Source organism: Mastigoproctus giganteus, chromosome 9, assembly GCF_048544385.1.
Source record: "Mastigoproctus giganteus isolate SK-2022 chromosome 9, ASM4854438v1, whole genome shotgun sequence".
Lineage (NCBI taxonomy): Eukaryota > Metazoa > Arthropoda > Arachnida > Uropygi > Thelyphonidae > Mastigoproctus > Mastigoproctus giganteus.
In genome coordinates, this window is record NC_143583.1 from 32,302,316 (window position 1) to 32,315,284 (window position 12,969).

Sequence of the window (12,969 nt, forward strand, 5' to 3'; positions counted from 1 at the left end):
AATAAAAAGGTTACAATAAACTTCGACAAAAAAAAAAGATTCTCTCCTGTTACTATAATTAATATAATAACAGCGCACGTAATTTGCTTATTGTTACATTGGTTTGGATCTGTTCAGTGTATGGAACGTGCAAATACTATAAAGCTGCATTCTTTTTGTAGCGCTAAATCTCCCTAAAGGCGCAGAAAAGCAAGCGTATCGTGCTTTGTGCAATCTATAGTTACACGACACTTCACTGAAAAAGTTTTCCTTAAATTTCTAAAAAAAAAAAATTCTAATATGCTAAATTAGTAGAGGCATATGATGCAAGAAACCAAGTTTATGTAGAATCGGCCAAAAAAAAAAAACCATTTCACACATCCATCCCTCTAAAAGTTTGTCCAGTTCCTCCTTGAATTTATTTAAGCTATCAACTTCCACGACAGATGGAAGTTTGTTCCAGCAATCAACTACCCTCAATTTTTGGAAAATTTCCGCACATCTATTCTATAACTGTCTTTTCTCAATCTGAATTTATACCCCCTCAGGTTCGTAATCTGAGCAATAGGAAGAATCCCATTAGCATTGAGCATGCTCACCCCATTCAAGGCCCTATACACCTCAATCAGATCACCGTGCAGGTGCCTAGTCTCCAGCCACTGCAATTTGCAGAACTTTCTTGTTTTTCTTCTTTTTTTCCAATCTTGTTGCCCTTCTTTGTACTCGTTCTAGCAACTCTACGTCCTTCCTAAAATGAGGCCTCCAGACCTGCATGCAGTACTCAAGGCGTGGCCTGACCACTGCTTTATACAAAAGGATAATCACCTCCTTTTCCCTACTAGCAAAATTCCTGTATATCATTGATAAAACCCCATGACCTGCTCTTGCAGCCTGCTCTTGTCTCCATTGCTCAGAAAACTTCATATCAGACTGCACAATCACTCCCAGATCTTTTTCATTTTTTACCACCATAAGCGTTGTACCACACATTTGGTACGTTCCTCTTGGGTTACTGCTATCCATATGCAGTACTTTGCATTTGTCAATGTTAAACTTCAGGTGCCACTTCTTAGCCCATCTGCCCAAATTATCTAGATCCTGTTGCAGTAGCACACTGCCATTACTGTCATTAACAACCCTGCCAACCTTTGTATCATCTGCATACTTCAACACTAAGCCTTCATCAATATCATTGATAAATACAAAAAACAACAGTCGACCCAACACCGAAACGAACCGAACCCTTGGGGGGGGGGGCTCCACTAATAGCATTAATTCACGAAGAGCCTGTCACTGTCCACTTCATATTTCTCTACGTGCATGATATATCGAGTATATTTATAATAATAATAAAGGAGTATTTTCTCACCAAGTTGAACAGTAAGAAAATTAAGTGAGAAATTCCTTTTCCTTAAATTTCTAAAAAAAAGTTCTAATACCCTCAAAAAATTACACAGCTAAATAAATTCTGTGAGTTAATACGGTAGTGTCACTATCGATGTCCATGTTTCTCTACGTGCATGATGTATCGATTATGCGAAGTTTCTTATTTCACATCTGATCCTAAGAACTGCTTTCCAATGTTTACATTTTGTTTCTAAATTCTTTATTTCGATTTCTAATTAAAATATCACGTTATTACCATTTAAAAATTTGATCACTAAAATTACTACCATTCGTGAAGTCATACTGCCTACAGCAAGAAGTAAAGCCTTGCTGTAAGCAGTCTTTACTTCTTGCTGTAAATTCACTCTTCTGATTGTTAGCCTCTCTCTCTCTCTCTCTCTCTCTCTCTCTCTCTCTCTCTCTCTCTCTCTCTCATGCAGTATAATCTTACTTCTACTTAAACAATTCTGTACATAAGATATTAGGAGGAAGAAACGAACAACTGAAATGGATAATGGATGAAAACAAGACGAATCGAATATTTTGTATAAACTACACACGCCATCGATCTGTCTCACCACCTAAGTTAAGAGCTTCTTGAGAAAGAAGGGAACCAAAGGTCATGTTCTAATGGAGAAACGAGATCACCACGACAACAATAGTGATAAGATGGCTATCGGAGTGGCTCGAGGCCAGTATTCGCATTAGTTTCCAGTAGTGGATATCGAACAGAAGTAATCTTACAAGTCTCACATCTGCTTTAGCGCTTCGATCTGCAATAATGTGCTTTCTCTACTCTGTCACATCACCGCTCCGGTTTAGAGAGGCTCCCTTGCTTTCCCTACTCTGACTAGAGATTCTTTATGTTGCTCCTTGTTCTCATCTTCAGCAAAAGTGACCAGTAACTCCTAACTAGAGACGTCCTTTAGCTCTACTTTTCTTGTTGGAGATAGCCCAGTTGTATTGTTATTTGTTCGAAATATATCGTTCAACTCAAAAGAAAATTATGTCCTTGTTAATTGAAGTGATTAAGGATATTTTCCCTAGTTCCCAAAATGCAAATGATGGAAGAAAAGTTCCCAGGACCTAATTTATTTCTCTCAACCACTTACTGCGAATAAGCACCCATCTTTCCTATAAATTAAAAGGCATTAACATCCTTTTATCTAATTCAAAGGAGCTTTGGTCTAACGCGCCTGTGTGTCTACTAAGTTGCTGGGATTAAACTTAGCAATCCTATTTAAAAGCATTTACGCCAGAAACCCCGTGGTACGCTGGCAACCATCTTTGCTTTACACAATACTTAAAAGTGCTTACCGCAGCAATCCCACTACCTCGAAATATTAACATCTGACAACGTATTTTACAGGACACAAACCACAAAAGAAAATTCTCCTTTCAGTGAACCATTTAGATGGGCTTGCTTTCGCCTTCTTTTCTTTGTTTATGCTGGCAATTACTGAAGTTTATGAGAAGATTCGCTTTTACCATATTACTGGACTACGAGCATTAGACAATTCGTGGGACACATTAAGGCCTTTTAATGGGCTACCTAACATCTTATACTCACTTATATGAAAAAAGTATCCTCCTTAATGTGCTGCTTTGAATGTCGCACTCGGTTTGATAAAGTGGAACGTTATGAACTTGCTATAACAGAGCATAAAACAGCAATAAATGGGATGTGCAACAATCTGAGGGAGTAGGAGATAAAATGTTCTCAATCTACACTAAAATTAAAGACCATAAAGAATTAAAATTCACGCCAGTAATCGAGGGTAAGATGTGTTCAAAAAGCGACCAAAAGTTTTAACAGGAAGGTGTATTTAATTTTGTGGTCAGCGTTATAAATTGCTTATAGAACTAGGAAGGCAGAGAACTTGTACAAAATAATTGGTCTTTGGTGAAGAAAATTTACCTTAATTACGAGTAAATATCACTATATAAGAAGTGTAAAAATGCTCTCTTCTCTCACTTTTGAAGAGAGCTTAAAGTCATCCAAATCTTCCAACAGAGTGCCAAGGCAGTCAGAATGCACCAACAGCTTGATTGCTAATGTGGCTCCACGCTGGAAGTAGATGAAGGTCATCTCCTCGATTCGCCTAATATATTTCGTTGATTAGCTTACATTTGCCTTTATGTCCTAGGGTAAAGGACTTAGGACATTTGCCTTTATGTCCTAGAGTCAAGGACATAAGACTTTTATATCCTAGGGTCAAGGAACCCTAGGTGTTTATGGTCAAGCGGCACCAGTGGTTTCCCATAACTCCGCGATCAGTTCTCTTGTGTTGAATACAATATCCTGTAAAGGCCAGAGAGTGTAAGTGATATGTAGTTTATGTTGTTCATAGGGCTTCTTAGTCTAGGGCCGTGAAACGCAGCCGATCCCTAGTTACCGTACCAGGCGTGGGGAGCCGGGCCAGGTAGTAGGGATTAAGTTTTCTGGTTAGGTGAACCCTGGAGTCGCCTGAGCTTTCCAGAGAGGGACATATATATAAAAAATAAGTTTTTATTTAAAGGAGCGCGGGGGCGAAAATGTAAAGTTTGGAGTACAGGTGAAGGCAAAGAAGGTGGATAATAGGAATGCTCCCAACAGGAAAACAGAAGTTAAGGGGGGGGGGAGTCTCCCCCTATAGAAGCCCATTCTCTGCAGGAGAGACTTTTAAGAGCAGAAAAAGATTTCAGGTGGTAGAGTCCACCAGGCGAAACGTTTGGGTGGGAGGTGGGGGAGAAGTGAGCAATGCCTGGGTTTCAGGGGAGAATAATGTCACATGCTCAGGGTACCCTATACGGGAGAAAGCGCTGTGGATGCTCTGTAGACATGTAAGTATTAATCCCACACTGTCCAGACCAGGTGGAGTCAGTGTCAGCTGGTCCTACTTCATGCCACCAAGGGGGGCGTCAGCAAGTTTCCTGAAGGGGGTTTCCTAAATAGGTTACTCCGCTGCAGTCTAATTTTGGAGGGGAACCAGCCGTGGCACGTATATGACAGACATGATTTATTATTATTTTTTTCAAATATCCCGGGGTGCTGGATACTTTTGGCAACGTAGTGTACACCGCCTGGCTGGTCTGTTAGGACTGATGAGGGCATTTGTGCTGAAGCGTAATTATAAATCTAGACAAATGAATGCAATCCTGTGTGTGTGTGTGTGTGTGTGTGTGTGTGTGTGTGTGTGTGTGTGTGTGTGTGTGTGTGTGTGTGTGTGTGTGAGGGAGCTCAAACGACAGCAAGACTGGTGCCTCCTTTGAAAGACCATTGCAATCTAATAGCACTCATAACATACAAAAAACAGTATTGTAGATGGACTAAAATAGTTCGATACCACTATCCGCCACGTTTATCTCTGAACCTGCAAGAAAAAGTTGCAGAGCAAAAATACCCAGGACCAAATGGAGGCTGTTGTTTTTGGATTAACTTAGGCCATATTACTCTGTATATAATGTCTGTGAATTGTGTGTGTTCTGTGGTCGATTTTCTGGACGAAAAACCTGAGTTTCTGTGAGAAAAAAACCAACCTACCCTCACCTCAAACTCTCACCAACTAACTCAATCACGTTATGAAAAAGATCCATAAAAATTCCTCGCGTCATTGATGTGATTCCAACTAAGGTCTTTTCCACCCGGTGTAGGGCGGAGAGTGATTATACCAACTATGCACCAATGTTTTCTGATAAAGTTAAGTTAGATGATTGCTAAGCGCCAAAGCAACTAAGGCTATGAGGCGTTGATATATTGAATCTGTTGCTGTATATATGCTTTGTGCTATTTTCTGGATGAAAAACCAGAGTTTCCAGAGATAAAACCATGCATCTAATTGTGAAAAAAAAGGTCCATAAGAATGTCTCGAGGGATTCAAATTCTGCTCTTTTCCATAGGGAAATTATTATAACCACTGTGCTACTACCCGAAAGGACCAATAAAGGAGCTTAGGCATGGAAAAACTTCATTTAACAATAGATCGCGCCTCTGTACCAATAGTACAGACTCGAGGTTGAGGAATAATGATCCCGGGCATATTTTTATGGCATGCCCTTTTCCTGATACCAATATCTTACAACATATTTAAAATAAACTGGAACGATTTCTTAGTGAACTTGCCCATCTGCTTCCAGCATTCAAAATGTTTTGCTGAATACCTGATGCAGTAAGATCCTCGTAGACTTTGTGGCAACACCACAAAGTCTAAGAAAGGGAACCCAATGTGCTGTTGGAGATCTGTTCCTAATAATGTAATAAAATGATCCATTTTATTATATTCCTTATATAAAATAACAAACCGTAAAATAGTTTATCATTCATCTTTTGTATTCTCTTTTATTCTAAAACTGAGTAATTACCTTCTAATGAACATAAATCACAAAAGAAAAATCTTATTCTCCATTATGTATACACCCTTAGTCCAATTAATCATCTTCTGACTGGACTACGTGCCAAGAGTGTTATGAGACATCTAATTTCCATTCTGGTCCCACACCGTTGTACACTTTTCCTTGACTTTCTTCTGGTAATACAAGTAGTGGTTGCAAAGATAAGAGCTACGAGATAAATGCAAGAAGAACAGTTTCATATCTCGATGTATTAGCACGCAGTTCCACTTACGCATGCATGGATCTGGTAAAAATATAGATACAACGACTGGAGACACGAAATCTTGACGCAGGAATCAGATAAAATGCACGAACGCCAGATAATGATAGTGCGTGATGACACATCAGTAACCAGATGTAGGGGGACATGCAAACAGCAGGTACGTAAGGTGGATACAACAATAATGACGCAGCCATTAAGATACTAGAAGAACTTGTACAGGTATCGGGCAAGTTGGTGCGGGATAACTAGATAGGGAAACAGATGAAAGATGTTGATAATAACACACGCGATCTTCTAATGAAAATATTTAGGCCTACTACTGATCGAACTAGATTAGAAGTTTGTTAAGAAGGAAATTTTTCATCAATCATCGAAAAGATTGAAAAGTTATACAAATGGTAAATTATTGTCAGAGATTACTTATTTTCTGATTAGTTGAGTGGAAGGTAGTTGGATTATCGCCAAGGCATCTTGGCGCTAATCCAAATAAATTTCCTTTTACTTGAATACGCTGACGCCTCAACATTTGGAAAATATGTTTTTTTTTTTTTTTTCAGTTCATGAGGCTACAGCGCATTGAGTTTGTCTCTGAGAGCAGTTTCTCTGTACTGAAGATATCTTGAAAATTTCACTGGAAAAGACATACAGAAAGTTCATGCTGAATTCTTGTTTAACATCGTCCAAACATACAAAGATATTCCCTCGTGGGTAGCACAATTTTACGATCGCCCTCCTCCGAACACTGGGTGGAAAAAACAGGAGTTCAACTCCAGTTAATGATGGGAGGAATTTTTATGGGCCTTTTTCACAACGTGGCTGTTAGTCGGTCTTAGAAGAATGTAGCATGATTTTTTCGTCCTACAAACAGAAAATCGAAATTCCGCTGCTTAACTACAGAAATAGCAAGCAGTACGATTGTTCATAAAAAATTTTGATCATTTTTTATTGAACAGCCGCCGTATTAAGCGCCAAAGCAGCTAAGGCTATGAGGCGTCAGCGTATTACATCTGTAATTGAGTTCTTCGGTTGATTTGCCTATTTTCTCGGCAAAATACCCGAGTTTCTGAGAGCCAAAAAAACGTGCAGCCGTCGCCTGACACTGATTAACTCTGCCACGTAGTTAAAAAAAAAGCTCAGGAAAATTCTTTCGCGACGTGATTCGAACTCATGTGTACGTCGACATTCATACATTCGTGGGCACATGCCACGCCCATGAGTGTTCAAATTAGCAAATCGTTCGCGTTGAATAAGAACTCTAAAGGGTGACCCTCGCCCTCTACAATCTGTGAGTTGCGTGAATTAGATTCTGTTGGTTCGCCTGTTTTTCTTGGATGAAGAACTCTAATTTCCCTGAGATAATGCCATACAGTCCTTGCCCAAGACCGACTAATTCAACCACAGTATGAAAAAAGCCTGTAAAAGTTTTTCCCTTCTCGACCGGATACTGGATATCGCTAATGGATCAGTTAGCACCATCCATGACAGTGTTCTTGTCTAGGAAGATCCCAAATTTCTCTCATAACCGCATTAAAAACTTTGCCAAGCCAGACGTGTATGGAATAGTTTGTGAGTAATGCAAATTATGTTTTTCGAGTTGAGCGACTGACCACGCAGCATCCAGGGAGCTACTGTCACCGGAAGGGAGGCCCTCGGTTCATATCCCTATACAAGGGCTCTTCTACTAATATCGACTGGGGCGCCTATCGCCTTTCGTAGCCGAGGTGGTAGGCTAGCCCTTGGAGTTTTATTGAAGCTGAAATATTACGGGAGAGGAAAAAGAAGAGTTTGACCAATAATAGTAGGAGTAAGATTAGTGCACAGATGTCATTCCTAAAGAGAAACAGAGTTTGAAGATTAGATAGGCTTCGGGGAACTTATAGGAAGTTTTGGGGTATAGAGAAAGAACCTCCTTAAGGAGCTAAAGATCCAAAATCGAAAGCAGTAACAAATGAGTTGATTAGTGAGATGTTTAGTTGATTAGTGAAAGCAGTAACAAATGAGTTGATTAGTGAGATCTCGGTGTTAGCACATATCCCATCCTGAAACAGGCATCTGCAAAGCAACTCCAAATCGAGGTGAATCCATCTTGTCTGAAGAAGAAGATAATACCATGATATCAAGTCCTATCTAAAGAGGAGACGTCTACGACGAGACAACTTATATGGCACAAGGAATAAGTCTCTTGAAATCCTATGCGTCTAGCAATCCCAGTGATCAGACGCCGTCTTTGTTTCTGGGAATTAGCACAATAGATCCTACGTTGGAGCAATCAATGATTCAGAGACAGCAAAACAATCCACACAGGGGGAAAAGGCTCCCTGTGTCTGTAACTTCCTTGACGGTTGAGTGAAGAGGACAATTTTCGAAGTGGAGAAATCCAATAGAGGTGTGATATGATACCAGATTAGGATGGAGAAACAATCACCAATGATTGTTCAGCAGAATAGCGGCAATCGTCATAACAGAGGATGAGACATCCAAGGACAGGTTCGCACAACTTGTTGGTCTAAGAGAGTATATTGCAGTAGTCTAGAATGTCAGTTTATGATTGGGTTACAATTATTGTTTTCAGTGTAATGACAATGTAACCTAATGGTAGCTACTTGAGCTTCAATAGTGACTGTATCCTATTAGCAGCTTGAGGAGCGCTTCTTGTGCTCATAAAGTTCATAAGACTCTGTGACCTTGGTAATGCATACCTGATATCAGAAACCATCTTTTTTAATTGGCTTTTTTTTAAAATAATTTTGTGTACACGCGGGTGGATACACTGGCAGGGACCTCCTAATACAATAAATAACAAAACGTGAAGTGTAGGGAATAAATCATTTCACTGGCATGTAGATGCCTTATGCGATTCAAGTAATCTGTAAATGATCATACGTCATCTTTATTTCTATAAGTTTCGTTTTTAGCTGCAATGTCGACAAGTCTAAGACTAGCGGCAGCTGATTTCTAAGATCTGCATAAATTGGGCAATGAGATATAAGATGCTGGAAATTCTCTGGCAGTATATTATTTTTAATTGTCTTCTGACCACGCTGCAAATGAAAGATGGATTTTTTATTAAATCCAAGATCCTGAAACTTTTTCCGCATACAATCATGTCTGGTGATAAGGAATGTGGTTGAAACAGAGTCTGCGCAAAATGGGTTCTAAAATGTCTCAGAGACGAACATAAACGTTTTCAAATGGGATTGCCAATGACTTCTTGGTTGGCATAGTAACTGTTGATGAGATATGATGCACTTTGAAATAGAGAGCAAGCGACGCAGCATGCAGTTGAAGCACCATGATCTCCACAATCTAAAAAATTCAAGACTTTCAAAAGTACTGGGAGAGTTATACTCTTGTTCTTAGACTCGCAGGAACTGCTGCTGTGCCATTTCATTCCCCTACCCCACCATTCTTCGGATTTGCCTGGGGGCGTTAATCCAGACCCTGACCGAGATTATAGCATTAGCCTCCTAAGACAGATTGCTGTAACTTTTCGTTGATAAAAGACACTTCAATTTTTCCCAAATTTATTACTCAGAAGCAAAGTATCTTTTTATTGAGAAATGGATGTACATGTTTTATGGAACTTGTTCTATCTCAAGACGTTGTAAGATTTCATATGATCTCATGTGATTATTTGCAGCTTTTCAATAAGGTTTGGAAATTTCATACCCTTGATTATTTTCTGATTGTTTTGAAAGAGAAAATATCGTCTAGATGGAACAACTAAGTAATTATTCAACAGATAGATAACTTAGAAGCAAATAGTACCAAATTCGCTTTGGTACATTCATAGTAAAGTACCACTAGGTACTTTACTATGAATGTACCTTTTATTTGTTCCATGATTATAAATATTTATAACAATCCCGATTAATAAAAAACGCCCTGTATTGGTAATGCTTGAAAGTAACTTCCCTGCACGCTGTTAGCATACGGAACAAACATTTATAGGCAAGCTCAGTTAAACTTGAGTACATTTTGTTCCTATTTCATTCATTAATGTCAACCCAAAACCAACACCCTTATTTAAGTTTACTTTATTTGTGGGTCCTTTCTGATGAATACCATACCGACCTCTTGATAAGTGGATTTGATCCGCATAACACCGCCCTGCCATATCTTTTTCGTTAATGCCCTTACCATACAATTTTATTGATAAAGCTGTAGCCAGTACTTTTCGGTTTCCGGCTTTGGAAAAATGCCAACAAATTGTTTGTTTTTTTTTCCTCCCCTTTACTTCTTCAAGCATATAATGAACAGCAACTTAGTGACACAAATGTGTTGCCTTTTTTCGAAAAACAAAGCTCAGATTCTGATATCTAACGACAGTAACATATGAGTCAGCAGTTTCTTAGCGAAAAACTTTAGACTGGCTATAAAGAATATGAAGGGTAAATATTTAAAAGGACGAAACCTCTGCTTAGGAAAATGTTTTCATTACAGTATACGATTGGGGTAATTAGGGTACCAATTGCTTCTAAGTTATCTATCTGTTGAATAATTACTTAGTTGTTCCATCTAGACGATATTTTCTCTTTCAAAACAATCAGAAAATAATCAAGGGTATGAAATTTCCAAGGCCCATTTCATATTTTCAAGTTTCTTATCTTTGGTACAATGGAATTTTGTTTGTTGTTGCAGGATTTTAGTAGCATTAACGACTGAGGCCATATTACTCCGTGTCTGTAAATTGCGTGTGTTCTGTGGTCGATTTTCTGTTTGCTGGACGAAAAACCGGAGTTTCCGGGGGGAAAAACCACGCTATTCTTGCCTGAGAAGACTAACTCAACCACGTTGTGAAAAAAGAACTGAACTCAGGTCTTTTTCACTCGGTGTGGGGGGAAACGGCGATTCTACCAACAGTGGAATGGGTCTGCATAAATGCTGATTTGCAAAATGGAAGGTCGAAATGCCTGATTAGAAAATAACACAAATAAAAACATAAACCGGTTGCTTTGCATGCAAGCGAATATAAATGCAAGTTATTTCAGTTTGCTTTTCTTTGATTATTTCACATAGAATAATCAGTTTTCTGTTTTTTTCGTTTTCTTGCAACAGGATTTGACGGCGCCATTGAGAAGCGCATGGGCCCAGTATTTATTTCAGAGCCACCTAGTCACGTGGACTTCCTCAATACCACCGGAGCTTCAGTGGATTGTCTGGCTTACGGCAATCCTTCCCCAAGGGTCTCATGGAGGTTACGAGATGGGAGCCTTGCCGAAAACGTGCCGGGTCTGAGACAAACCTTGCCGAATGGGACATTAGTCTTGTGGCCTTTCCGACCAGAACACTACCGCCAGGATGTGCACGCAGATGTTTACAGGTGTGAGGCTGCCAACGTTGTCGGCACTATTCTCAGTAGGGACGTCCACATTAGAGGAGGTAATTGTCTTTCGTCGTTTTAAAATCTAAGCGTTTTTAAAAAAAAATTATTGAAAAAAGAAAGTGGATTTTTCATTATATTGTCTCTAACTTTTGGCAGGGTAATGTATATAATATAGTACGTTGTTTTCATACCAATACTTCGCATTCATAACTAACCAATTATATGTGCACTGCTACTTAAGGTCAAAAAGAGAACGGAACGCTCCGTAATACGATGTGCGCAAATGTAGTTCACCAGTCTTGGCGAAGTGCCAAGACTGGAGCGTTCTTTGCTCTGTTTGAAAAAATTTGATCTATGTATGGCAGTTTTATGGATATCTAGAGTGTTTAGAGAGCCAGAATAGAAATAAAAGTATACAATTTTCCCATTGGTATTCTGAATTCAAGAGTTTTTAATAATATGTTACCATCTATATATAAAAATCCATTGATATCTAGCCATCCATGCGTTTTATCCTGTTTGTATCTTTGTTCGTTCGATGGTATTTCCAGCTTCATAAGGACATCTAGAATTCTTCGACAGTCGTTTTTAAATTCAGCTGATTTTCCTATTTTCCTTGAAATTCCCAAAATAAAAGCTAACGGAAGCGCATGTGCAGATACGTCTTTATTTCTCCAAGAGATAAATTAATTTGTTTCATATAAACAGAATCCCTCCTTAAATAAAACCTACCAAAGTTCAATATCAGCCAAAAGCCACATTTTTTGAATCCTTCAGTTATAATAATCAAAATACTAAAGTTTAGCAGCGTTCACCCTCCTTCAGCGTTCACACTCCTTTGAATAATGACTATTCATCACACCCGGATTTTTAAATTCAGTTTTCCTCCTTGGTTTTATTTGTCCAGTACCAGAGAGTCTGTGCAGTGAACCGAACACCACGATGAAAAAAAGCAAGTTTTTATCATTATTATTATAGACGTAGATTTATGAATTGGGATTAAACCAATTTCCACTATCTTAATGTTATTATTACATTGAAATAATAAAAATTGGTTTAATCCCAATTCATAAATCACGCGTACCACTTGTTCAGTTTGCTGAAATTATGCAATTTCAATACCTGTCGTTGATCATTTATCGGCAAGTGAAGCGCCCCAAAGCGATAAAGGGGAGGAAGAATGGTAGATTTTTATCTTTTACAATGACCACAAAAGAACTTTGTAAAATTGTTCTTTTTTGGTAAACTACTCCAAACTAATTCAAAGTTTTAAAATCCCATTATCTACTTTAAGAATCTATCTAGAAATTTTGCTTCAGCCTTTAAATCTTTTCTGCGCAATATACACAGTTTGTTAGTATTACATTCTAGCATCAAACATTCAGAAGGAATACGAATCTGGACGTAAGCCAAGAAGCTCTTTTCACTTTGTGGTAGTTCTTGCCTTTGCTATTCGTACTTCAGCATGTTTTAGTCAAAATGCTTGAAAGAAACATTACATTGTTGGTTGGAAACATGCCAGACACTATTCAGAAGTAAAGAAAATAAGATAGAGAAGAAGGGAACGGTTGGAATGGGGAGGGGGGAGGTAAATGTCTTCTAAGTGTTTCCAAGAACTATTAACTACCACAAACCTTAAAACAAGAATCAACCTTAAAACTACTCAAATAATTTCCTGCGCTTC

At 38.7% G+C, this 12,969-nt stretch overlaps 1 protein-coding gene across 1 annotated transcript in view; it reads left to right on the plus strand.

Moving 5' to 3' along the window:
• The window catches only part of LOC150080136 (cell adhesion molecule Dscam1-like), a 1,047,872-nt gene that overhangs the window by 75,413 nt on the left and 959,490 nt on the right, over positions 1–12,969 (plus strand). The window contains 1 exon segment of the mRNA XM_090381929.1: positions 11,018–11,341. Within this exon segment, the coding sequence (XP_090238055.1) occupies positions 11,018–11,341 (324 nt within the window).